Consider the following 24,273-nt stretch of genomic DNA (forward strand, 5'->3'; position numbering starts at 1 on the left):
TCAAGACTATATTAATATATATGAAATCTGAATAAATTATAATATCATATTTAAGCATATTTTACGACCGGACAAAGCCGAGCCCCATCCCCGTTAGTCTGAGGAAATGTTTTTTCAATTATATTTCACCTTTTATTTTTACCAATCCTTAATTTATGAAGCTCAATGTAATTACAGAAGCTATAACAAATAAATGACAAAAGTTTATAACAAATAAATGACAAAAGTTTATATTCCAAATTTCATGATGTTGACCACCTTACAAAAAGAGCCAACAAGTTTCCACAACCCAAACGAGTAAGATGTTTACTTTACACAGCGTTAATGTTCTGATGAAATTACTGCACTGGTGCCTTCCTCGCGCGAATATCTTGGACTGACCCGCCAGGCAGCAAAATTCCACCTCTCCACTGTAGAGACCCCTAGATGCAGGAGGGCTTTCTACTTCAACATCTTTTCTCGAACTGCTAGCCTTTGGAATTCTCTCTATGCCTCCTGTTTTGCTGATTGTGCCAACATACAGAAGTTTAAATGTAATGTGAGCAATCATCTCACTGCACAACTCCCCTCATAGAAAGGCTCCGTAGGGATAGCCCCCTCAGTAGCAATTGTCTTGTTTGGGGTGAATTAAAATAAAGAAATAAAAAAAAAAGAAAATAATAGTTTAATAAATAATAGCTTGCTGCTGCTTCTAATCCTATTGTTTTATTTTCATATGTACTAGCAATTCAGTCCGGTTTTGCGTTCATAACTTTACGTGCATATGTATATATGTATATTAAAAATTTTGACTCATGTCCAGGCAACCTACATCTAAAATTTCAAGTGTTTAGACTCAAAATTGGCGGAGGTCAATCTTTCAATTTTGACCTCTTGGCAGGCAAATTTTCGTCCAAAAACTGATTAAAAAGCTTGCTGCATATCTGAATGCCCTTTATATAAAATTTCAAATGTTTAGACCCAAAATTGGCTGAATAGTTTGCTAGAGACCGCAAAAAATCAAATTTTTAAAACTAAATTAGTCCTTTTGTTCGTTTACCTCTCTCCCTCCCCTCTCGACAGATACGGTTTAAATAGTATTACTATTCATTGCGATTTTTTTTTCTTTTACACAGGGATCACCACTTATCAAGGCCCGGAGGCCACTCGAGGATAAGGGTTAATGGGTATACATTAGTCAATGTGATTATAGCGTAGTAAACATAAGTAGTGGGAATTTTGTAAATTGGATTACTTAGGGGGACGGTTCATCAAGAACTTGTTTACATTGGACTTGAAGACAATCAAATTGTAGTGAGCTGGAAAGCAGGCAAACAGCAGAGAGTTCCACAGGCGTGCAGTTCTAAGAAAGAAGCTTTATTCATGAAATCTATGTTTAGGTTTAGACACAGATAAAGAGTGTGGGAAATTATTTATAGTGTTTTTGGCTAGACGAGTGTTTTTCATGAAAGTTTGGTGAGGGGGGGCATAGATTGAAGCTCAGAGGAGCACTTGCCATAAAAATAATGATAAAGCAGAAACAGGCTCGCAATGTCTCTTCTGTGGGAAAGAGGTTGCAGGGAAGAGAAAAGGGCATCCTCCACTAAGCTACGACATTTATTTTGAACTCTGTCAATTGCATCTTGAGGGCTCATAATTGATAGCACTAGTCATATACACAGAAATAAGAGTAGTAGTGGTAGTAGTGGAAGTAGTAGTCTTATTACCTAAATTAGTCCTTCTCTTCGTTTATCTTCCTCTTAACAGATACAATTTAAATAGTATTACCATTCATGGTGATATTTCCTTTTGTTTATAGCACTAGTCATATATACAGAAATAAGAGTAGTAGTAGTATTAGCAAGATTATTATTGGTATTATTATTAGTAGTATAATTACCTCTTTCCTCAATATCTTATGTGGATGGTGATCTCCAATGTTGGTAAATAACTTGACAGCCACAGACTAAAATTAGAAACAAAAACAATAATAAAATTTAAATATAAAAAAAGACGGCAACAATGCAAATTCTTACATTGACTTTTTTTTTTTTTAAATCTGTATCAAATGAAACATTTCAATTGTAATGAAATAACATTCCTCCAAATGTTGAATTATGTTATTTATTGGCAATAAATATTTTCGAAGGTTTTTCCCTGATTTACACACAATTTTATAGTTTAAAAATCACACATTCAAAAAAAGAGGAAAATCCGTTTACCTCGTTTTTATAAGTTGCTTGGTAAACTTTGCCAAACTGTCCATGACCAAGAACATTTCTGGGACTAATAAAATAAAGTAAAATAAAATAAAATAAAATGAAATAAAAAACAATGCAACATAACTGTTTTATAAAATAATCTGTTCTTTAAAATTTTTTTAAAAAATTGCATCATTACTTTTTAAAGTTATATTTTTTGCACTGATAATTCAGTAGTCATAAACATTTATAATCTCAGAGCATTTCGATAACAAAATGTAGTTTTTATTTCATTTAATTCATTATCATTACATAAATGCTACACATGTCAGCGATTTAGTGTGCGTGTCTTAACAAATCTGTAGCGATCAGAAGGTTGCGTGTTCAGATCACGTCGGGGTCACCATTTTTAGGAGAGGTAATTGTTTAATAAAGTATAGCAAAGAACAAGGCACAAAAGAAACAAACTTCTTTTTAACAGTAACTATGATGAATATTTTATTTGTAACAGGAACTAGCAGGTCAGACTGCAAATAAAAGGAAGAAGGAAAAAAGTTTTTAATCACCGCAAAAATGTCACGATGGCTCGACACGCACACGATGACATCATTGGCAAACGTGGATACCCTGGCTCGTGCACCACCAGTCAATTCAATACCGTGTAGGGCCAGTCCAGTCTCCACAGTCCTGAGCTTGTGCAGGAAAGGTTCTAACGCAAGGACATAACAAGGGAGACAACGGCCACCCCTGGCGCACCAACCGGGAAACAACGAACGGTGCCGACCGCATCCCGTTTACCTGCACAACTGACGTCGACCAAGCATACAGAATGGAGATCCATCTGCGGAAGTCAGGCCCAAAACTGCCAGCCTCCAATACAGATCCTAAGAAACGATGGTCCACCCTGTCGAACACCTTGGACGGATCCAAATTGATCAGCACAGCTTTGGTGTCGTCATCTAAGTTTTCTATGATCGTGCGGATCAAGTGCAGATTGTTTTGAATTGATCTCCCCTTCACAGAGTAATTCTGATCCGGTTCAACCAAGTCGGTGATAACGACCTGCAAACGATTCGCAAGAACTCTGGCCAAAATTTTGGCATCCGCATTTAAGAGCGTGATGGGCCTGTAATCATTTAGCCCCCTGACACATCCATCCTTCTTCTGAAGTAGCGTGACCACTCCCTTGGTAACCTGATTCGGGATGGATCCCGTGTTAAACCAGTGGTTAAACACGTTCGTCAGAATGGGAACGAATATGTGCGACAGCCTCAAGTACAATTCATAGGGCAGACCATCGAGTCTGGTTGATTTGTTGTAGCCAACCTGCTTCAACGCAGCAACGACCTCACACTCTGCAACCCGACCATCACAACTAGCTGCTCGGGCCGCCTCCAAGTGAGGCGAGCCAGCTAAATAGTTGTCAAACTCCTGGACAGCCATGCAAAGCGATCCTCGAAGTGAACCCGAAGCCGCTCGCAAATCTCCCGAGATGACACTAACGAACACCCTTCCGGGCTCTGGATTTCTCTGATGTAGTTAACCGATTTGCCCCCCGAGTGAAGCTCTACGCTCAGAAGTGTCTATATTCATGGCCTCGTTGGACATCTTACATAGCCTAGCCCTAGTTATCTGGCCCTGATACCGCTTGTTAGCCGAGAGGTTCAAGTCCCCCTTAACTAGGTCTATCTCTAGGATGTCCCACCCCGCCCCGACCACTGCCCGGGCCAACCTATCTTCTTGACGCTCCTCTGCCTTGGCCTTATTTAGAGCAAGGCGTTGGCCGTACTTGACAGAGAAGTCTCTAATGCTAGCTTTGGCACTAACCCACCACTTATTCCCAGTTACCGCCCCCACTAGCCCCTTCTTGATATGTTCAACCAGCTTTTCCTGGAAGTCGGCCATCTTCAATAACGAGGTGTTCAACTTCCAGTACCCGGCCAGTTTGTGCTTCCTATCTAAGTCAATCCGAACCACATGTAGTTTGTGGTCAGAGTGACCTAACCAGTGGAACGTGGGACAGGTAGTATAATCGAGGGTGCCTCTTCTGACTAGCAACCGATTCAAGTAGGTACTCGGGCCAGAGGGCCTATTAGAGAGCCACGTCCACATCTGCCGCCCCGGATGATCCACCCAAAACCTGTCGACCAGATTGCACGAAGCCATCAGATAAGAGAGGCTTGTGTCACACCCATCCGTCCCACTAGTCTCACCCACCTTATCTACCCTGGGATCAAGGATGGCATTCTAATCATCCACTAGAACTAACCGTTCCGAACCCCCAAGAAACACCTCCAACCGCCGAAAAAAGGAAACCCACTCTCGTGTGGTATTAGACGCATACACTGTGACAATTCGAAACGATCTATTTCCAATGGCAACATCGGCCACGACCAGTCTGCCATCAGCATCCATGTGTACAACACTAACCGCTGCAGAAAGAGTGCGTCTAACTAGCAAGGCAACCCCCCCTACTAAGGCAGTCACCGGATGCTGAAAAGACATTGTAATGCCCTTTCAGCACCCGATGATCTTCTACTGAAATAAAGTGAGTTTCCTGCAGCGCTGCCACATCTATATTCATGAACATGAGATCCCTCAGTAGCCTAGCGGTTTTGCTTCAGCACCTCACCCCCCTCACGTTCAAACTAGCGAGGCTCAAATGCATAGCCATTATGCTTATTCAGTGTCAGCCACTGGCTTGAAGTCTTTTGCAGTCAGGATGCCGCAAGATTGGGTGAGGTTACCCAAAAGCAACTCGGACATGATTCGTCCGTCTCGCGCAATTCCCCCGACATGCAGCAGGAAAGTTAACTTTATGGCGCTATAGAATGAAGGGTGGACGTATAGTGGAACCCTCCCCTCACCAACTGTTTGAGGGAGTCGTGCCTCTCCTCCAACTTTGTGTCTTTGATTGCTGTTTTCACAGCCTCTATCATGTTCCACATGGCCCTGGTGCATCCCACCCTCATGTGACGCACAAAGGTCATGAGTAGAGGAACATTTTTTAAATGAATAGGATCCACAGTCGATAGGCCGTGCACTGTCTCCAGCTTCTAGAGTGGCTTCAGGAGTCCCCTCTGCCTGGGGGTTATTTTATCGGCTGCATGGTGAGGATCTAACTCACAGTTCCGGTCTCCGGGTAGGAAGGGGAGCTTCCTGGTCTTTTCTCTCCTTACAGGAGAGGCCGACGCCGCTCTGCGGCTAGTTGGTGTTGCTGGCCTCTCCCTTGACAAAGAATGGGCGCCAACTGAGGGTATATCGAATAGGGGTGGGGATTTCGGTTCAGCAGAGGGGGTCTGGGATTCGGGGGGCTGAACCATAGAGACAGTCTCCTCTAGATGCATAGGGGATGGGGAAAGGGACCCGGCATCCTTGGCCTCCATGGCCTTTTTCAGGTCTTGTTTTTGGCATTCCACAACGACTGCTGGGCTGTTACTGACTACTTGCTCCTCTTCAGAATCTGATGAGGAGACCGGATTCTTCCTTTTCAAGGACGACGACTGCAGATCCTTTTTCTTGTTCAGAGATTGCGGCTCTGTGCTCTTGGTGGAGGAGCCACATGACGATCCTGAGGGAGCCTGCTTACGTTGTTCTTGCGGGGGCTGCTCTTTTGGTTTAGAGGGGGTCTTTGCTGATTTTCTTGATACGACTTTGCTCCAGCCCTGGCTTTCTTCTGTGTCCCCTCCGGCTGGCTTTTCAGGGTCTGCTGGTGCCACTGCATCAGTTGTTCCAGTTGTTTCAGTGGAAGCAGGGGCGCCCAAAGGAAATCTTTTGGGGCAATCCTTCATCATATGCCCTGCTTCAAGCAATGCCAACAGCTTGGCTGCTGACCTTCAACAATGACGCTCAATGTCCAGGTCTCGCATCTAAGTAAAGTGGGGATTTTATCGAAGCCGGCGCGGCCCACTCTCATTTTTAGTTTGTAGTCCCCCAATAATAGATTACGGGGACCACGCCCTAGCACCACGGCTTCAACGTCCCCATACTGGCTCATCACAGCCCCGAGCTGCTTGGAGTCGATGTAACAGGGGACGCTAAGAATGGAGACGTTGGTGTGTCTCTTATTCACATACTCCAGCTTGAGGCGCAAATGACCCCATCTCAAGTCAGTCCTGGACAATCTCACTGCGTCTTCCTCCATGGGCAAAAGAAGATCCCATGTCCTGTATGCTCTTCTACAGATGTACGTAGCTGGGATACTAAGCTCCCCAGCATCTGAGCCATTACTTCCCTCGAGACCCCAGTCAACGATTTCTTCTTTATGTCAATGGTGACTAGAGACACTATCCTTCTCTCTAGTCTGGCTACTGTAGTTGGCAATGGTTTGATGATGTTGCCTACCATCAGATACTTATACGTTGTCTAGTATAACTGGCGGTAGTCATCAGGTGCCACCTGAGACTGGGGCCCCCAGGTTCTTTCTTGTGTTGCCGGTCGCACCGGTGTGTTTGGGGGTGTCCTACTAGACGGTGGCGGCGTTCATTGTCCGGGAGGAATCGTGTTATCCAGGGATTCCTGGGTGCCCGGAAGTGCTGGCCAATCAGAAGGCTTCTCGGCTGGTGACATCATAGTGGCACCAACTGACCCACTCTCGTGTTCAGGGTGAGTGGCCCCCGCCTTCCTCCTCTTGGAGCGTGATCGTCTAACTCCCGCCTAGGCTGATTTCCTGCTCCTACTATCATCATCGCAACTGTCATAGTTGCTGCTGCCACCGCTGCTGCTCAGCTCCATATCCCTCTTTAGGGTATGCAACAGCTTTAGGTCGAGACTGATGATATTGCTGACAACCTGCTCCCAGTTGTCGGGCACCGCATTCTTGATTGCCTGATCCGAGTCGGTGGTTCTCAAATGCGAGAATTCGAGCGAACCCGAATGTTTCAATACTGGCCCCGGGAGTACACTCCTCCTCTGGGTCGGGGGGCTGAGAGTTGAAGCCCTGTGTCTCTCCCACCGAGCCGAATCACCTCTCCCAGCTAGCCTAGTCCTACTGCTGCTGGGGACGGCAACATCGAAATTATCACAGTAGCCTAATGCTCTAAACTCTGCTTCTAGAGTGCGGGGGGGGGGCCTGTTCCAACGACCGTGTCAGGGACATGGGTGGCAGAACCCGGGCTCTGCTACTCCGTGTATCCCGGACCGCAGGAAGTGGGTGGAACAGTTGTGGACCCTGGTCCAGCACTCAGATTTGACCGTGAAGGCCGCCTCTGAGAACCGGACCCCAGGCTAGGCATTGTTGCGCTGGGACCTGGACCAGCTACCCTCCTCTTCCTCGTCCTGGAGCTAGACCTGCCGATTTGAGCTAGAGGGTGATTCCGTTGGGTTCGACCCACAACCACACCCTACGTAGCTTGGCCAGCTGCTTAAGTCAGCCCAAAAAGAAAACCGAAAACCTGCAAAAAATCCAAAAAAGAGACAGTTAGTGGCCCCAAAAAAGGGGGGGGGAAAGCAGACCAAGGAAGCAAGAGAGATGCTTCCTCGAAGAAAACCCAAAAGAACTAATGCCAGACATGATAGTCTAGTGGGGACCGCCTGGGAACAAATCCCTGGGCTTCTCATTGGTTGATTGTCCTAACACATAGTTATAAACAAGATCGGCCTAATCATTGGGGTCAGACAGTCATTATGACTCAAAAACATTTTAGCAGTTTATTTGGGGGTTATATTTTTAATCCACTATTAATTTATTTGATGATAGGCTTTTTATCTGCTAAACTTATTAGAAAAGGGAAGTGTATCTTTACTGTCTTTTATCTTGCTTTCTTTGGCCGGTCAAGTACAAATTGAGTAGTTCAATGATCCCTCTTTTTTTACCAGTGCATGTCGGGTTATTTGTTCAGTTATCGAAGTGACTCCGTGGATCACATTGTAAACGTTATCAGACGATCATATACTAAATTGTGGAAAAGCAATTTATTGTGTTACTTAAAAAAAAAAAAAAAAAAATAAATAAGTGCTATGGCTTCTTTCTCAACCTAAGCAGGTTTTATATTTTGTAGATTTGAGATTTTCTCAACAATTATAAAATAGTTTAAAGAGAGAGAGAGAGAGAGAGAGAGAGAGAGAGAGAGAGAGAGAGAATGATGGGGGGAGAGAAAAGAAAATGAGATAAAAATGGATGAGTAAATAATGCTGTAAAAAATCACCTTTTTTGTAAATAGAATTGATCCGTTTGTAGCATGAACGTTTCTGATAAGTCACTAAGCATCACATCCGGAGCCTGCAAGAGAGAAACAACGAAAAAGAATTAAATAATCTAAAATCTCCAATTATTTCAGGTTTACTTATTTTTATCTGCACATGCTAAAGATTTTGATTGGACCAAAGATGATCGGTTTTGCAATCACGATCTCTCAATTTCCAGGAGATGTAGTAAATTTACCAGCGATGAGATAGCCTAGGAGAGTTTTGGGGTTTGCATTCCAAAAGAGAACTTTGAATGTTGAAAGAAGCACAATGGATAAGCCAGATAGCTGTGCAATGGCCGTAAAAAAAAAAAAAAAAAAAAAAAAAGGAAAAACGTAAACTCCAGTCAGTCCATCCTGGGCCCAACTCTTTTCCTGATCTACATTAATGATCTTCCAAATCACATCCTTACATCATTTGTAGACATTTATGCTGACGACACTACCATTTATGGTTGCACATCTAAGACAGTAAACGACCAAGTTCTCTCCAATTCTCTCTCCTCTGATCTTGAGCACGTAGTACAATGGGGAAAGGAGTGGCTGGTTACTTTTAATGCATCTAAAACCAAGCTTCTCTCTTTACATCATCAACATTCTAATCCACATTTGGCATCAATTGAAATGAATGGCTCTCGTCTTCAGGAGGCCTCAAGTTTTGACAAGCTTCTGGGCTTGACCATTACTCCTGATCTTAAATGGAACACGTACATCAAATCTGTTGCCAAGGCCGCTGGAAAAATGGTGGGATCTTTCTATCGATCCGGTAAATATCTCACTGCTGATGCTATTCTCTATCTATATAAGAGCCAGGTACGTCCAAAGATGGAATACTGTTGCCACATCTGGGCAGGAGCTGCTAGAAAGGACTTGTCCTGCCTTGATAGAGTTCAAAATAGACTTCGTAGCCTCGTAGGAGATGTTCTTTTCTCTTCGCTGCAACCTCTATCTCACAGAAGAGATGTTGCGAGTTTGTCTCTGATGTATCGTTATTTTCATGGAAAGTGTTCGACTGAGCTTCAATCTATGGTCCCCCCTCGCCAAACTTTCACAAGAAACACTCGTCCAGCTGTAAACACTATCAATAATTTCCCCCACTCTTTATCTGTGCCTAAACCTAAACGTAGATTCCATGAACAAAGCTTCTTTCTTAGAACTACACGCCTGTGGAATTGTCTTCCGTTTTCCTGCTTTCCGGCTGACTACAATATGGTTGTCTTCAAGTCTAAAGTAAATAAGTTCTTGATGAGCCGTTCCATATAAGTTATCAAATTTACCAAATTTTCATTACTAATGATTACTATATTGTCCAATTTCTACTGTACACTCTTTAACCCTTATCCTGGAGTGGCCTCTGGGCCTTGATATCGTGGTGATGCCTATGTAAAAAAAAAAAAAAGGTACTCAACTTGCATTAGAGGTAACTCCGAATTGTTTCTAATGCATAAATACTTTACAAAGATATGGACACTAATTTTCCTATAATTATGGGTAAATGTTGCAACATTTCTGGTGTAAAGGAGGGTATGATCAATAAAAATTGGAGGGTTCTACTTATAGACACTGTCGATAAGAACTGACAAATCAAATGGAGCCACGTTTTGCTAGCAACCAATCAGAAACCAGAATCGCTCCATAAAAATATTGGAGCGTTTTAGAATTCCCGCACATGATTTTGTGTCCACGCAAGAAAGATTTTTGCTCTTCGTTTGCAAAATTTTAAAGTTCAAGACTTATACAAATGAGCTACCTATTGAAAAATCTTTTTCATCTCTAGGACTTATACAGATTAGCTACCCATCGGAAAACTCTTCTGAAATCAAACATGGCTTTAAATTCAAAAGTAAGAATAGTAAGTTGTGTTCAAATTATTATACGCCACAGCCCCTGAGGCCATCTACAACTTTGTAGATGTTTTTGTAGCGAGGAGTTCTATTTTACAGGGTGAGGGTGCTGGCCCCACGCCCAACCTTCCCAGAAGGTACATACAGCGCCTAGCCTTCCCAAATGGTCACCCATCTGGTACTGGCCAGACTCAATGTTGCTTAACTTCAGTGATCTGTCGTACTAAATATTATATACAATGAAGTAATCATGATAGATATTAGGTTCAGCTTTAAATAATGCAAAGGTGGGTTGATTTGCCATTGTAAGGATCAAATGAATCCGTTTCACCAAGTCTTTGCTGACCCTTAAAAGGTTAGAGAAAATTGGAATGTAAACCTAGTTGATACTTCTTGCCTAATGTTCAATTAAGATGGAGAATATATGCTCGTATTATACATAAAAAGGCAAACAGTTTCCATTACCACTAAATATTTACTGTGTTTATAAATGTTATAATGTGTTTAGGTTTTCTATATCTTCAATAACTCTTAATTGTACATGATACATGTGATTGTACGACATAATCACATTGACACACCAGTTCCCTCTGGATCACCGAAGTTAAGCAACGTTGAACCTGGTCAGTACTAAATGGCTGACCATTTGGAACTTTCAAGTGTTGTACGTGCTCTCTACTTATTTCGGCATTGTTTCCAGTCGTCCTGACCTTCTCCTTGACACTGGACTCAAACACTGCCGATTCAGGAGAGGTGTTGTTAGTAATTACGCAACCCCAGCCTCACAATTACAGGTGCAGCTTCCCCTACAGGGGTATCCTTTGTCTTTCGAGACTGAACGGAGGCATCGATGTACGTGGTATTACTTTTCGTAGCTTAATATTTCAATTTGGAAGCTGTTCATAGGAGAGAGCTATTATATTTGTCAACATCAGAAAACAGACAAAGAGAAAGTAAAAGTAAAAGCATAGTTTATTTGGCGCTTCTATATTTAAAAGAACGAAAAAATATTGAATTTCAAGCAAAACAAATGGTACCTACGTAATTGTCATGTCGCAAATAGCAAATATGCAAAAATTACGGAAATCGATAAAGTAGAAAATTAATTATTCATGAAAAAAAAAAAAACAGTTCCGATAAGAGTAAAAATACTTTGATAAGCTTACACGCTGAAGCGGACATCTTGAATCACGTGACAGATGCAAAGGGGAAAGTAACTGAGTTGAAACACTATATATAGCAGACGGAAGAAATCAATCAGTCTGCATCTATGACTTGATAAAACATAAATAAAAAATAAACATCACTTTGCTTTAATCTCTTCAAATCCATGTTAAAACTTTCCGAAATTACTTTTGTTATATGAACCTGGAGGTTCCAACTTGGAATTTATTCCCAATTACGTATCGTGTTAATAAAAGAAGAAAAAAAAGTAATATGCCGGTCGTGGAATGTTATGACCCAAATGGCAAGGTAATCCTAGGTTCTTTGATCATTATCAGTACCGTCGTGAAGCACAATTAGAGCACAATTCGACAAGACAAGAAAAACGACCAGACATAACAATAAAATTACATATATGTATTTATATATACATCAACTATTTTATTAGGCAATAAATTTAATAAACACAAAACAAAAACATAGAATACAATGTCCCAATAGGTTAAAAAAAAAAAAACGAAAGAAAAAAGCGAAGCAAAGAAGTTCGTAAGTTAACTAATGTCTTTTTTTTTCTCTCTTAAACAAAACAGATTACAATGACGCAACGAGTCGAAACAAAGCGGGGCAAGTGGAAGCAAGTTCACCAAAGTCTCTTATCTTTTCTTTATATTATACTAGCCTGAGTGTCCGGCGTTGCCCGGTGCTTATAGGTGTGTGGTGAGCAAAAAAAAAAAAAAAAGAAAAGAAAAAAGTATGCAGGCAGGCTCGAACCCTTGACGCGAAGGCGAAAAAGAAAGTAAAAGAAAATCTGACGTCTTACTGCTACTCCATGACGCGACCGGAAGTCTAAAGCGTTCAAATTTAACGAAGTCAAAGAAAAACAAAAAATGACTTGCAGAAATGGCGTTGCTTTTAAACCTCCTACGAAAGCAAATTAGTTTAATGTGGGAGGTAAAACCAGCCCCCCCCCAAAAAAAAGGGGGCACTCTGGCAGTATCTAAATAAATAGTAATTGTCTCAGTATGAAGGGTTTCCCCTACATTGATCAAGGACTAATTACAGAACAGATACTATTTTGCCCGAAGGCCAGGTGGTTGCGTTCGAATACTTTCGCTTTATTTATACAAGAAAGAAACAAACACTGGAGACGACAGCATGGTGGGAATTTTGTTTAACTCTATTAAAAAAAAAAAAAAAATTTAAAAAAGATCGAGACGATGTCCGTTTGCGAATGCGAGATATTACGATCTGGGAAGTATGCAAACACTTCTCGTGGAATCTAACCGACGCAAGTAGCCCGATTTGAAAAACCTTTTGTGGACATACACAAACGCTCGCGTCCATTTTGCCTTTTATTTTCTTTTTGATTGGTTTTTGACTCCTTATGGTCAGACATTAAAATGTTTTATGTCTAATGCTTTGAACTCTTCCCCTTCAATGTAGGTTACCTGAATTACCTTCGTGTGTATCTTTTTTCAGCTTTTTTTACTGGTGATAGTTTACTCTGAACAACAGCCCCTATCTTTCCTCTAGAAACAAATGTAAAGAATTTTTGGCCCCGAAACTATAATCATATAATTTTAAATTTAATGTTTTCATTTATTTTGGCACTTCTGCATTACACGGAGGGTGGCGATAATTTCTTATTGGTCTAATCACACGGCAAATAAATAACAAGCAAGTTCTTTTTTCTCGAACACAAAAATATTTGAAAACCAAAACATTTATTGTATAAAAATGTATAAATATATAATTGTAAAATAATTTATTGAACAATCTGCGCAAGAAAATGTAGCAATACGTCACAGACATTAAAATAAATAAAAAAAAGAATATTTCAGTTACGCGCACATTTGCGGTATCCACCCATGCCAATTCTGAACATAAAAAGTAAACTTTGTCTTTTTACGGAGACGTAAGACAAAGCAATACCACGTGACAAGGTATCCACTTTCTGTCCAATCAACGCTTGAAGAAAACACTTTTCCGAAATCTTTTTCTAACAGCTTCACTGGGAGCCTCCCAGAAGCGTATAAAACGACACTGCGCGCGAAATCCAAACCAATGCAGAATGCAGTACCACAACTCGTCTCGTCGACGTTTAAATTACTAACATGACTTCGCGTGTATTCTCGGCCTCTTTTCTCTCTGCTGGCTGGCACAAACCACCCTGGGGCTTTGGCTACAGGCTAAACAACATGGCGCAAACATAAAAGGAACACTGCTTTTGTTGCTCAATATTACTCGTTTTTTCGAGCTGAGCAGAATAACTACTTGGACAATTGACTCGGTAACATTTATGGAGCAAAATTAATACACTATTGGAACTAACTAATATAACAAATTTTTAATTCCTTTTGTTAATAAAAACAAAACAAAACACGATTTCATCAGTCGGAAGAGGTTTTCTTTTCATCTGTTACAGTTCTTTTACTCAAGTTCTATTTGACTGTAAGAAATACATATTAAGTCCTCACGACTATGCATGATTCTAAAAATCTAATATTTATTTCCAAGAACTATGAACATCTTGTCAATCATTTAATGACTTAATCTTTCTCTTGAGTCTCAACACCGCACACGCATATAAAAAAATACACTAAAAAAGTGATGTTTTCTTCAATAAATTTTTATATTAAATGTTGAAACTGGTCTTCATATTGCTATTTACTGACACTTTATTATTTTTTTTTTTTTTGTTAGGGGTTGGGAGATATTTATCTATGCTTACGCCACGGCTGTGATACCAAACATCGGTGAATATCGACCAATCCCCTTCAAAAATGTAATTTTAATAAAACAACTTTTGAATTAAAGCAACATTGGATTCTTTTCCGAAACATTTCCAGACAAGAAAAAAATAAAAAATAAAAAAAATAAAAAATAATAAAATTTAGTTTTAATTTTTTGTGCCACCTGTTGAAGGGTCAACAAAGTTATATATTATAATTTTAATTTTTAAATTAATAAACAATTTGAATGGATTGAAATAAACTTGGTCGACTTATTGTCACTTTTGAATCAGGTTGAAAAGCGCCACCTGGTAACAGTTTAGTGAAAAAAAATGATGCCGTCCTTGTAATCCAGAAGAGCCTTTATTTTTAGATCTAAATTGAAATAAAACTATTTGAGTTTTGATACTTACCATTGAAACCAATAAAACTGAGTCTTTATGAACCGGACAGTCGATTGAATTACTTGAATCGGATTGGTCAATTAATTCATCTAAATCGAAGAAATGCTTTTCGTCTCCTAGGGAGGAAAAAAAAAGAAGTCAGGAGTGTGTTATAGAAGCTTTAATTCAATTTGAATGAAATAAAATACGTGGCAGGTGCGTTTGAAAGCCAAATTATAACGCAATTTACGAAAATAAACAAATATTCTATTTGTTTGAAATTTATAATTCAAATATATTTCGGAGTCAGTCTCCATCCTCAGTATTTTGTATATCATTTTTTGTTTTCGTTCTTTCTTGCCATGTTGTAAAATTGGAGAAAGAAAATTCAGTTAGTAAAGATCTGTGCATTGTCTCTCAGCAGTTGTATTTTGAAATGCCGGAATGGTGCGTTGGCTATGCGAGATTAACGTCAGGGGTGTGAGTTTGTTATATTATAAATTTCAAATGAGTAAAATATTATTCATATTTTTTTAAAAATTCTTCAGACTACCTTGAGTGTGCAAGGACCCATAGTGCAGTGGTTAGAGAGTTGTGTAGCAGGGGGCTCATATTGGGGACATATAACGGGTACATGTAATACAGGGATCATAATACACGAATGACGATGATGAGAGAGAGACACACATTTATATCAAACTGGGATGACTCTTGGAGGTTTCATATTAATACGGACTGGGACATATATGAAGCAACAGTTCTTAACACAGTGGAGGAGAGGATGCATAATACTTGGAAAGGTTGTAAAATATTCGTTATAAGATGATGATAAAAACAAATTTACCTTTTTGTTGTAAGGAATGACGACACGAGACAACAGTTACAAACATAGTTGGTTTCTTTATTCTTCAATCGACCGATAGGTGATGTCAGGAATTCAAACTTTGATTTACGTGGTCTATTTTCCTCCCTTCGCTTCTAAGGGGCTCTCCTCTCCAACTAACTATTACCGTGTGTGACCTGCTCTGAATATCTGATCCTCATCCTCTCTAACTTTAAACCCTCAGATTCCTATATTGAGAAATCTCCTTTGTTTATGACGTCAGAAGTGTGTTTACCAACGTGACTATATCACGTTTTCTACACATGTCCGTCCAACACACTTTTGGCAAACAAAGAATCATCAATTCTAATTCTAACCTATTTTTAAACAATATATTTTAACTCGCATTGCCCATTCTTTTAACTGACATATTTAATATCCAGATTTCTAAAAGAATGGACAATCGACTCTTTTTCCGACAAAAACAATATTTAACTATTTTTAATAGAATTAACAATGGGCTGAACTTCTAACATTCTATTTTCCATTATCTTTAACACTTGAATACAGGGTTCGATTCTAGCCTTATCCTAATATAATTTTCACTTATTTAGTATGTCTTCTTACTTACATAAAAAGGGAGCCCTTTCATGTAACAAGAGTACTTGATAATACCAATTGTAAAAATGATATTCTCCTAAAGATTGAAGGTTCAATTCTCAGTGTGGGCGACCAAAAAATACCATTACGAATTACTTACGACCGTTACCTCGTCATGGCTTATAGAACGAGAGTATACTACCCCCATGAAGTAAATAAAGGGTTCCGTTCGAAATTCCATCTAACTTCTGAGTTCGACAATTTGCCAAGATGCACGAAGAAAGTCGGAGGTTACATCGACCAAAACCTTATGAAAATGACACTTAAGATGAAAACAATAGTCCGAAGAATCAATATAATCTGAAAAGCTCATCTAAAAAAAAATAAAAAATAAAAAAATCAGAACTGTAAGTGACTTTAGTCAGCAAACCAAATTTATGCATTTATTAATATAATTTCTGTTTTCATTAAAAACTATAAGAAAATAAAATTTAAAAATGATTTGTTACTAACCTTCACAGTCCGGACATGGAGTGAGCCTCTCCAATGGACACACCCCATAGGCATCGGCAAGTAAAAGTCCAGGATACCATTCTTCAATTAAGGAATCTAAATGGTCCACTACTTCACCAATCAATCTGCTTACAAAACACAATGAAAATCCAAAGAATACTTGGTAAAAAAAAAGAAGAAATATAAGTGCAGCATCTGAAGAACAGATACTACACTTTGATCTTGTTCCGAAAAATACATGTAGTAAAGATACAAACAACTAGTAAAGGTTACAATTACTAAATTCAGATTCAATAAAAACCAACAAAAATAAAATAATCACATACGAGCAGGAAAACTCGACCTTGCCCGAGATTGAATGATAATCAACTAATAGTTCACACTCATATTTTTATTGTCCTCGAAATCAGTGAAACCGCCAATTTTTCAATCAAATCGATTGATTGCCTGCTCTAGTTAAGGACCCATCGCGGTGCACCTCAAAGAAGCTTCACATGCCTCCTCGCAATAACTTAGTCTGCAATACATTGTCGTCTACATTGCACTGTAGAGAACCTACTGTTGATTTTATAAAATTATGCTTATATATAATGGTTTGAATAAAAGTTTAAAACGCAAAAGTCAAATATCATGGTTCAGTTATGCTCTAAACATTCATTCCAAACACGCCCCTGTCATATCAAAGAACTTGTTGATTTGATATGCCTGGCTTTAGTGCTTTTGCAGTGATAATGGCTTAAATTTAAGTTTAAAATAAATAAGTCAAGTATCGTTTAATTGTGCTTTAAACAGATGCATTCATTTCGAACGCACACATTTCATATCAAAGAACCTACTGTTGATTATATATGTTGTGCCTTTCGGCTTGTTTAAAAATAGGTTAGATTTAGAATTGAGGATTCTTTGTTTGCCAAACTTCTCAAATACACTTGTGATATTAGGCTGTGTAAAGGTGTTAACTTTGGTCAAAATCGCCTGTTCCTTCTTGCATACGATTTTTCGATTATCTGTTATCGATACTTATTGAAGATATTCCGATACAAAACTTATTTAAGAACACTGCCAGACACATAAATACCTTTTTTCATAAAAATTGCCCAACCATTTTCGAGTCTATAGGGAACTCACAGACACACACAAAGTTCCTTTTATCTAATACAGGATGGAATGATCAATTTGTTGCTCTAAAGAATACTACAGCTTTATTTTAAAACTTTTATTGAAAAAAAAAATCAATTCAGGTCACTTGATCATGTAATAGAGCTGTCATCTATTCAATGTAGCCGACTTCAATCTCAATCAATGCTTCGCTACAGGTCTGGTACTAGCAGCATGCCTTTTCCACAAGCGCCAATGGGAGCTCAGCGAATACTCGGCAGATGATGGTGATCAGGCTGGCTTTGGTGTTGTGGGAGGTGATGTTCTCGATGTATGACCAAACGAAGTAGTTCAGCAGATTCAGCTCAGGGGAGGAGAGGGGCCAATAGGAGAATGGTACAAAATCATAGCACTTTCTGAAGCCAAGCCTGGGTCTCTTTGGACTTGTGGACCAGCATCGAGTCCTGCTGCCACACCCACGCTCTGCCAGCAGCCACCTGATTGCACCAGGGGATCACCACACTCGTCAGTACATCCGGGTACATTTTAGTGTTGACTTTGAAGCTGACTTTGAAGATTTGAGGTGGCATGATGAAACTACAAAGACCATAATCATGGCTGGAAACTTTGTTTTCATCACCCTAGACAAGCGTTGAACCATCCAGATTTGCATTTTGAGGGTGTTGGCAATGGTCCTGTTGTCATAACTTGGATCGGTAGAGAGCATGAGTTGTACAATGGCACATCTCCAATCTCACTCATTGAACAGTGTGTCACTTTCAGACATGATAGAAGGCTCCTATCGCTCTTGGGATTTGTACACAACTGGCCAATTGGTAGATGGTCTGCAACAAAAAGAAAATCTGTTTTCATCAAACGGAAATGGAATCATGCGGTCTTTTTTAGGGAGACAATTTTATCGTTCCACCATGTAGTAAAGATTAGAATCATTTGCAAATATATGCTCTTTTTGGTAAAATTTTTTTGCTAGCCTGGAAGAATGATATAATGACAAACGGAGATATTTACATTCGTCTTTATTCCAACCAAGGATAATTTATTCCTGGAATAACAAAAACAGATAAAACACTAATCCTTCATAAAAAGAAGAAGATAATATTTGGAAGAATTATGAGTGCAGAATAAATACTACACTACAACTTTTAAAAAAAAGAGGTAATGTCTAGGAGAATAGTATCATGAATAGAGAAAAGATAATAATATTCCCCAAAGAAGAGGGATAATGCTCTGGAGACTGGTCTAACAGCAGACCAGATATCAAACTACTACTCAATAAAAAGGATAAAGGAAATGGTATCATAATTACAGAACAGATACTACACTCCAAATCTCCCTAAATGGAGCTTCGATAGGTAGTTACATTAATAATAATAATAATAAAGCAAACTGAATTGAGCATTAAACGATAATTTATACTATTGTATCTACTAACTGAAGTAAATAATATAGGCTCAGCTTCAAACAAACAGATAGCAAATCTCAATTGATAGATAATACTTTAATTAAAACAAAGAAAAACAAATTAAAAAAAAATACCAGTTTTACAACTACATCTCACATAGCATTTTAAACAAAAAAAAAACTGTTTTATTGTTATAGTCATGAGATTGAAAAGCGAATTAACATATATTTAAAACTGAACACAAGTAAATCTAAGCCATCTAAATAAAGAGTTAAGATTTTGATAGAAATATAAAAAAACATGTCCACCATGTAACTGTCATTTTACCAGAATTTATGTCAGCATGTCTTCAAATTATGCCACCTTCCCCAATAAATTTGTTAATAAATAAGAATAGTGCCATTCAGTTTGTCCACTTAGCCATAAAAATGCTATTTCACACTTATCATAAACAAAAGAAAATGGCACTAGCTAAAAACTTTTGAGTTAATCCACCCAAATTTATGCCTGTTATCACAACCGATTCAGGAATTCAAAGCCAGAATCATTTGATATAAATTTTCAAGATCTGTTTTTTTTTTTTTTTTTTTTTATTAATTTGTTTCCCTTACCGGCATCCATAGTTGGTATTCGGTACTTGGATAACAATGTCATCTCCTTTCTTGTGTTCTTGTTTCAAATGGAAAAATTTCTCCTACAAAAACAAAGTCAATTAAAGAAATATTAAGTAGTCTCCCTTGGATAATGTTCAAGTTATCTCCCCTGAGTTATGTGTCTCAGGTCTCTTACGTTCCTGTGAGAATAAATGTAGATATATGGTAAATTCAACCGTTTCTTTATTATGCTTTTTTATTTATTCAGTTTTTTTGTTTTTACTGGGGATGAGGGGATTCTATCGAATACCACACATTTATACATTACTTCAGAGACTAAACTATCTTTTAAAGATTCGGTACTTAGTTTAATCAAGACATTTTTAAAATGAAAATATCGAAAAAAAGGTTATATTGCAGTATTGCATTGCACGTATCCGTTATGGAACGAAGTTCCCCGAAAAAAAAAAAAAAAAAAAAAACAATCACTTAATTTCATCAAGCAGTTGTTTTTTTGTTTTTTTTTACCGCGAAAAAAACAAAACAATTTGTTATGATACCGAGCAAAATGTTAGATTTTAAGAAAGTAAAGCTAGTATTAAAGATGGGGAGGGAGTGTCGGCGCTTGACATTGAGTTATCTCCCCGTGGCGTGTTCAACAAATTCCATAATGGCTGACTTCAACGCGCTCTCATAAGAACGTGTTTTTCCACTGTAAAAATATATATATATATATACTCGATCAAATTAAATGAAATTTTTTTCGGAGATCTTCAGTCCAAAACGTATACGTACAATATAACCTTGCTTCGATATTTTCATTTTTTAATGTCTTGATTAAACTGCACAAGTACCAAAGATTCTTACTGTTTCTTTAAGCACAATTTTTTTTTATATATCTTTCTCGCACTTAATTTTCGAAATTCTTTATCTCGAGGCAGGGCCTATAATTATTGGAATTATTTTTTAAAATGTACTTTATTTTAACCTAGGCAATCTATTACAACCGTCGCTGATTTAAAAATAAATGTTTCGGCAATATCATCTACTGCATTTGTAAAAAAATAAATAAATAAATAAATAAAAATAAATAAATAAAATAAAAACCCATTAAATTCAAACAACATAAGTACGAATCCAGTAGATGATATTGCTAAAACATTTATTTTAAATCGGCGACAATCGTAATAGATTGCGTAGGTTAAAATAAAGTATATTTAAATAAAGTACATTAAAAAAAAAAAAAAAAAAAAAAAACGTAACTATATTTGAAAAAAAAAAAAATAAAATAAATAAATATGTTTGAAAAATATATATTAAAAAATATCTTAATATTTTGTCCAAATATATAAGTAAGCAGTTTTGAAGATCAGCGGAAGTATTGTATCCATTTGGTGCTTCCATACCTCAATTGACAGATCTGCCGGCGTGTTTGAAAGTTAGGGTCTGGTTTTATGCATGATAACCCTAAATTGTACGTTGACAACATTCTCATGACAGTTTTCTTTTTAATGAGATTTCTTGGAGTCCCCCCTCCCATGCTCTATTATTATAAATTCTTGTTTACTAGACTATTGGGAAAAAAAATCAGTTTGTGTGATCCTTACCTCTGACCAATATGCATAGATCTCTTGCTGATAGCATTCCAGGCTAGTGGGATTGCTTAATGCCATAATAGTCTGTAAAGACAGAAAAAGAAAAGTAAAGACAAAAAAAATAATAAATAAATAAAATAAAAAAATAAAATAAATAAAAAACCATAGAGATTAGAACCTACAAAAATTAAGAAATTCTACAATTATAAACAAATCCCTCATTGCCTGATTGGCCACCCACTGTCTTTGTTTACACCAATCAGATTAGTCGAGATTTTAACCACCGAACGATGGGCTTGACGGGTTTTTGAATGCCTGTCTTTTTTTTCAGTTTCAGATACAGCAGCTGTAGAAGAAACATGAAACTCAACTCTCTCTCGTGATATGAGGCGTTTGACGCCTCTAACCTTTGTCTCCTTGATATTTTATTTTTAAAGCCTCAATGAGTGGGCTAAGTTATACGTCTTGCAGAGACTTTTTTAAGGTCAGAATGATTGACCTGTCAGTAATGACTTTTCCTTCAAATGGACATTCATGAATTTCTTTGATGTCGACTCTAGTTGAGAACGAAATGCATCACCAGAAGGCATCATACCAAGCCCTTCAAACGGCTGTAATTAATCCGATCTTTGAACAGTGCTGGACCCGAATTCCAATTCCTACTGAAGATAAAGGACTATTACCTTTCAAGGTGTTACCAGCTCTATTCAGAGGCAAAATACGCATATCCTTTTTTGCAACGAAGAATGAATAAAATTGTGTCAAATTTTAGATGCATGCTTTGTTGTAACTTAATTTTTTGCCATTGTCTTGGGGCAAAAACAGGTGAGAAGAAAATTCTTACATTGTTTTGTTTTTTTTTGCCTCTGAATAGAGCTGGTAACACCTCGAAAGATAGAGTCGACATAAAAAAAACAAGTTCATGTTCATTTGAAGGAATTGTCAGAAAAGACAGGTCAATAATTCTGACCATAAAAAGTCTCTGGGAAACATAATAACTTAGCCTAATCTTTTAGTCTTGAAAAATAAAGATTCAAGGAGACAAAGGTTAGAGGTGCCAGACGCCTCATATCCAGAGAGGGTTGAGTTCCAGGTTTCTTTTACGGCTGCTGTATCTGGAATTGTAAAAAAAAGAAAGCCATTCAAAAACCTGCCAGCCCATCGCTCGGTGGTTAAAGTCTCAGCCAATCTGATTGGTCTAAGCAAAGACAGTGGATGGCCAACCAGCCAATGAGAGGCTTGCTTATAATTGTAGAATTTCTCACAAAATTTGTGTAAATGACACTCAAGATAAGAACAGTAACCCGAAGAAACTAAATAATATGCATGTTTGTTTGTTAGTAAATAAACAAGCAGCTCGAGCACTGTAAAAGTGGTGGGTGATTGTCTATTTAAACGGGCATTTGAGGAGATCATTTGCGAGCACCGATCCCAAGGGCCAGAGGTTAGAATTGTCGACTATCAACTCAATGGTTGTAGCTTCAATCCTTGGCAAGGCAAAGGTGCTGATACAGTGAAATAATACTGTATGTGGATGATTACATAAAGATCAGAACCTACAGAAATTTTATTTGTGAAATTTACACTTTTATGGATGGCAAAAATAACCTGGATTATACTGTCTAGGGTTATAATCAGGATTCGGTTCTGGGGTTCAGGAAGGAGTGAGTCACTCTCTCGACAATAGCACGTTTCTGCCCTCTTCTTTTCCAATCGACCACACCTGGCCTCTCGCCACCAATGTCACACTGCACAATCCGAACGTCAGCAATACAAAATTCTTTTCAAGAGAAGATGTTCACGACTCTTTTCTCTCTGCTCCCCCAGGGAATTTTTCCCTGCTTTTATATCCTCCTATTTAGAAAAAAAAAAGGAAGAGACAGGGAAAAAAAAAAATAGCTTCTCCCATCATGCTCTGCCTTCCCAAGATGCCCTTCGCGTATACAAATGCGCTGGCCATCCTTTCCTTCTTTCCCAAAAAGCTATGCAGATACGCCCGATACGTTTCTTTTTTTTTTCTCTCTTCTAACCGTATACCCCACATACTGACAACAAGCGAGAATGACTCTTCAATTTTAAAGTACGAAAAAGATTCGCACATACGCAGTGCAAAATTTGAAATGGAAGCTTAGCTTTTCCCGGCTTGGGCTGGAATCTGTGTCCTCAGGTTTATCTTCTGGGCAGCTTTACAGTTTGGTATTTTTTCTACTGGTTGTAACAGAATAGTTATACAATATAAAGTTATTTATTTTACATGTTTAACGCATTCTCTATGTCGACCCTAGCAACCTGTGTCTATGTCGATTGTATTTAAAGATTTTACTCTAGAATTTACATTAGTAATTGCACCCTCTTTTTATTTATCATTTATATTTATTATGTCTCTCTTATGTTAGTCTTTGACAAATCTTCTCTCTGAGAAATGTCTATATATATGAGAGAGAGGGGGAGGGGGGAGTAGTAGTGAACATTCCAAATCCAAATATATATTCATTTTTTTTTTTTTATAATATTTTATTCTGCCTTACACAGGTTTCGTTGAATGGTGGAAAAACACCAAACAACTCATCAGGAACATGTGTTCCTCGAAAAACAAAAACAGTTGGAGATTTTCTCTTATCTTTTTTATTGCATTTTCACCCCAGACAAGGCACAGTGCCACTTTGATGTAGGGGGCTACTATTTGGGACATAATTGCAGGGATACTATGTAGGGAGTTTCGCAGCAAGATGTCTTTTTGCATTACACTTGCACTTCTGCATGTCAGTACAGTCGGGGAAGCAGGAACCCAGAAGGGAATTTCAAAGTCTAGCAGTTCTGGGGAAGAAACTATTAGAGTAGAAAGCTTTCTGGCATCTGGATCTCTACTGTGTAGGGGTGAGATTTTGCTGCTTGTCTGGTTTATCAGGGATATTTATGTCAAGGGGATACAAGGGCTTGTAATTTGTTGGAGCATCTACCATTAAAATACTTGTAAAATAGGCAGAGGAATGCAGCATTGCGTCGACGGGAGAAAGGCTGAAGCCTGGCTTACAATTCGGAACTCATTAGGTTGGAGACTCTCTTGAACCTTGTCCAGGAGCGACAGACTAGTAACAGATGCACCAGCCCAAATGTGGCAACAATACTCCATACATGGG

The 24,273-nt window shown here is 38.4% G+C and overlaps 1 protein-coding gene across 1 annotated transcript in view; it reads right to left on the reverse strand.

Annotated features, from left to right (window-relative positions):
* The window catches only part of LOC145276726 (leucine-rich repeat serine/threonine-protein kinase 2-like), a 338,716-nt gene that overhangs the window by 84,495 nt on the left and 229,948 nt on the right, over window positions 1-24,273 (reverse strand). Inside the window, exons 47-53 of the mRNA XM_080127947.1 lie at window positions 21,146-21,217; window positions 19,557-19,639; window positions 16,425-16,549; window positions 14,519-14,625; window positions 8,327-8,400; window positions 2,202-2,265; window positions 1,880-1,945 (exon numbers count right to left, since the gene is read on the reverse strand). Coding sequence (XP_079984073.1) covers window positions 1,880-1,945; window positions 2,202-2,265; window positions 8,327-8,400; window positions 14,519-14,625; window positions 16,425-16,549; window positions 19,557-19,639; window positions 21,146-21,217 — 591 coding nt within the window. The remainder of the gene's footprint in view (window positions 1-1,879; window positions 1,946-2,201; window positions 2,266-8,326; window positions 8,401-14,518; window positions 14,626-16,424; window positions 16,550-19,556; window positions 19,640-21,145; window positions 21,218-24,273) is intronic.

The sequence above is a fragment of the Euprymna scolopes genome, chromosome 1 (genome assembly GCF_053919585.1).
Source record: "Euprymna scolopes isolate OS-2025 chromosome 1, ASM5391958v1, whole genome shotgun sequence".
In the NCBI taxonomy this organism is placed as follows: Eukaryota; Metazoa; Mollusca; class Cephalopoda; order Sepiida; family Sepiolidae; genus Euprymna; species Euprymna scolopes.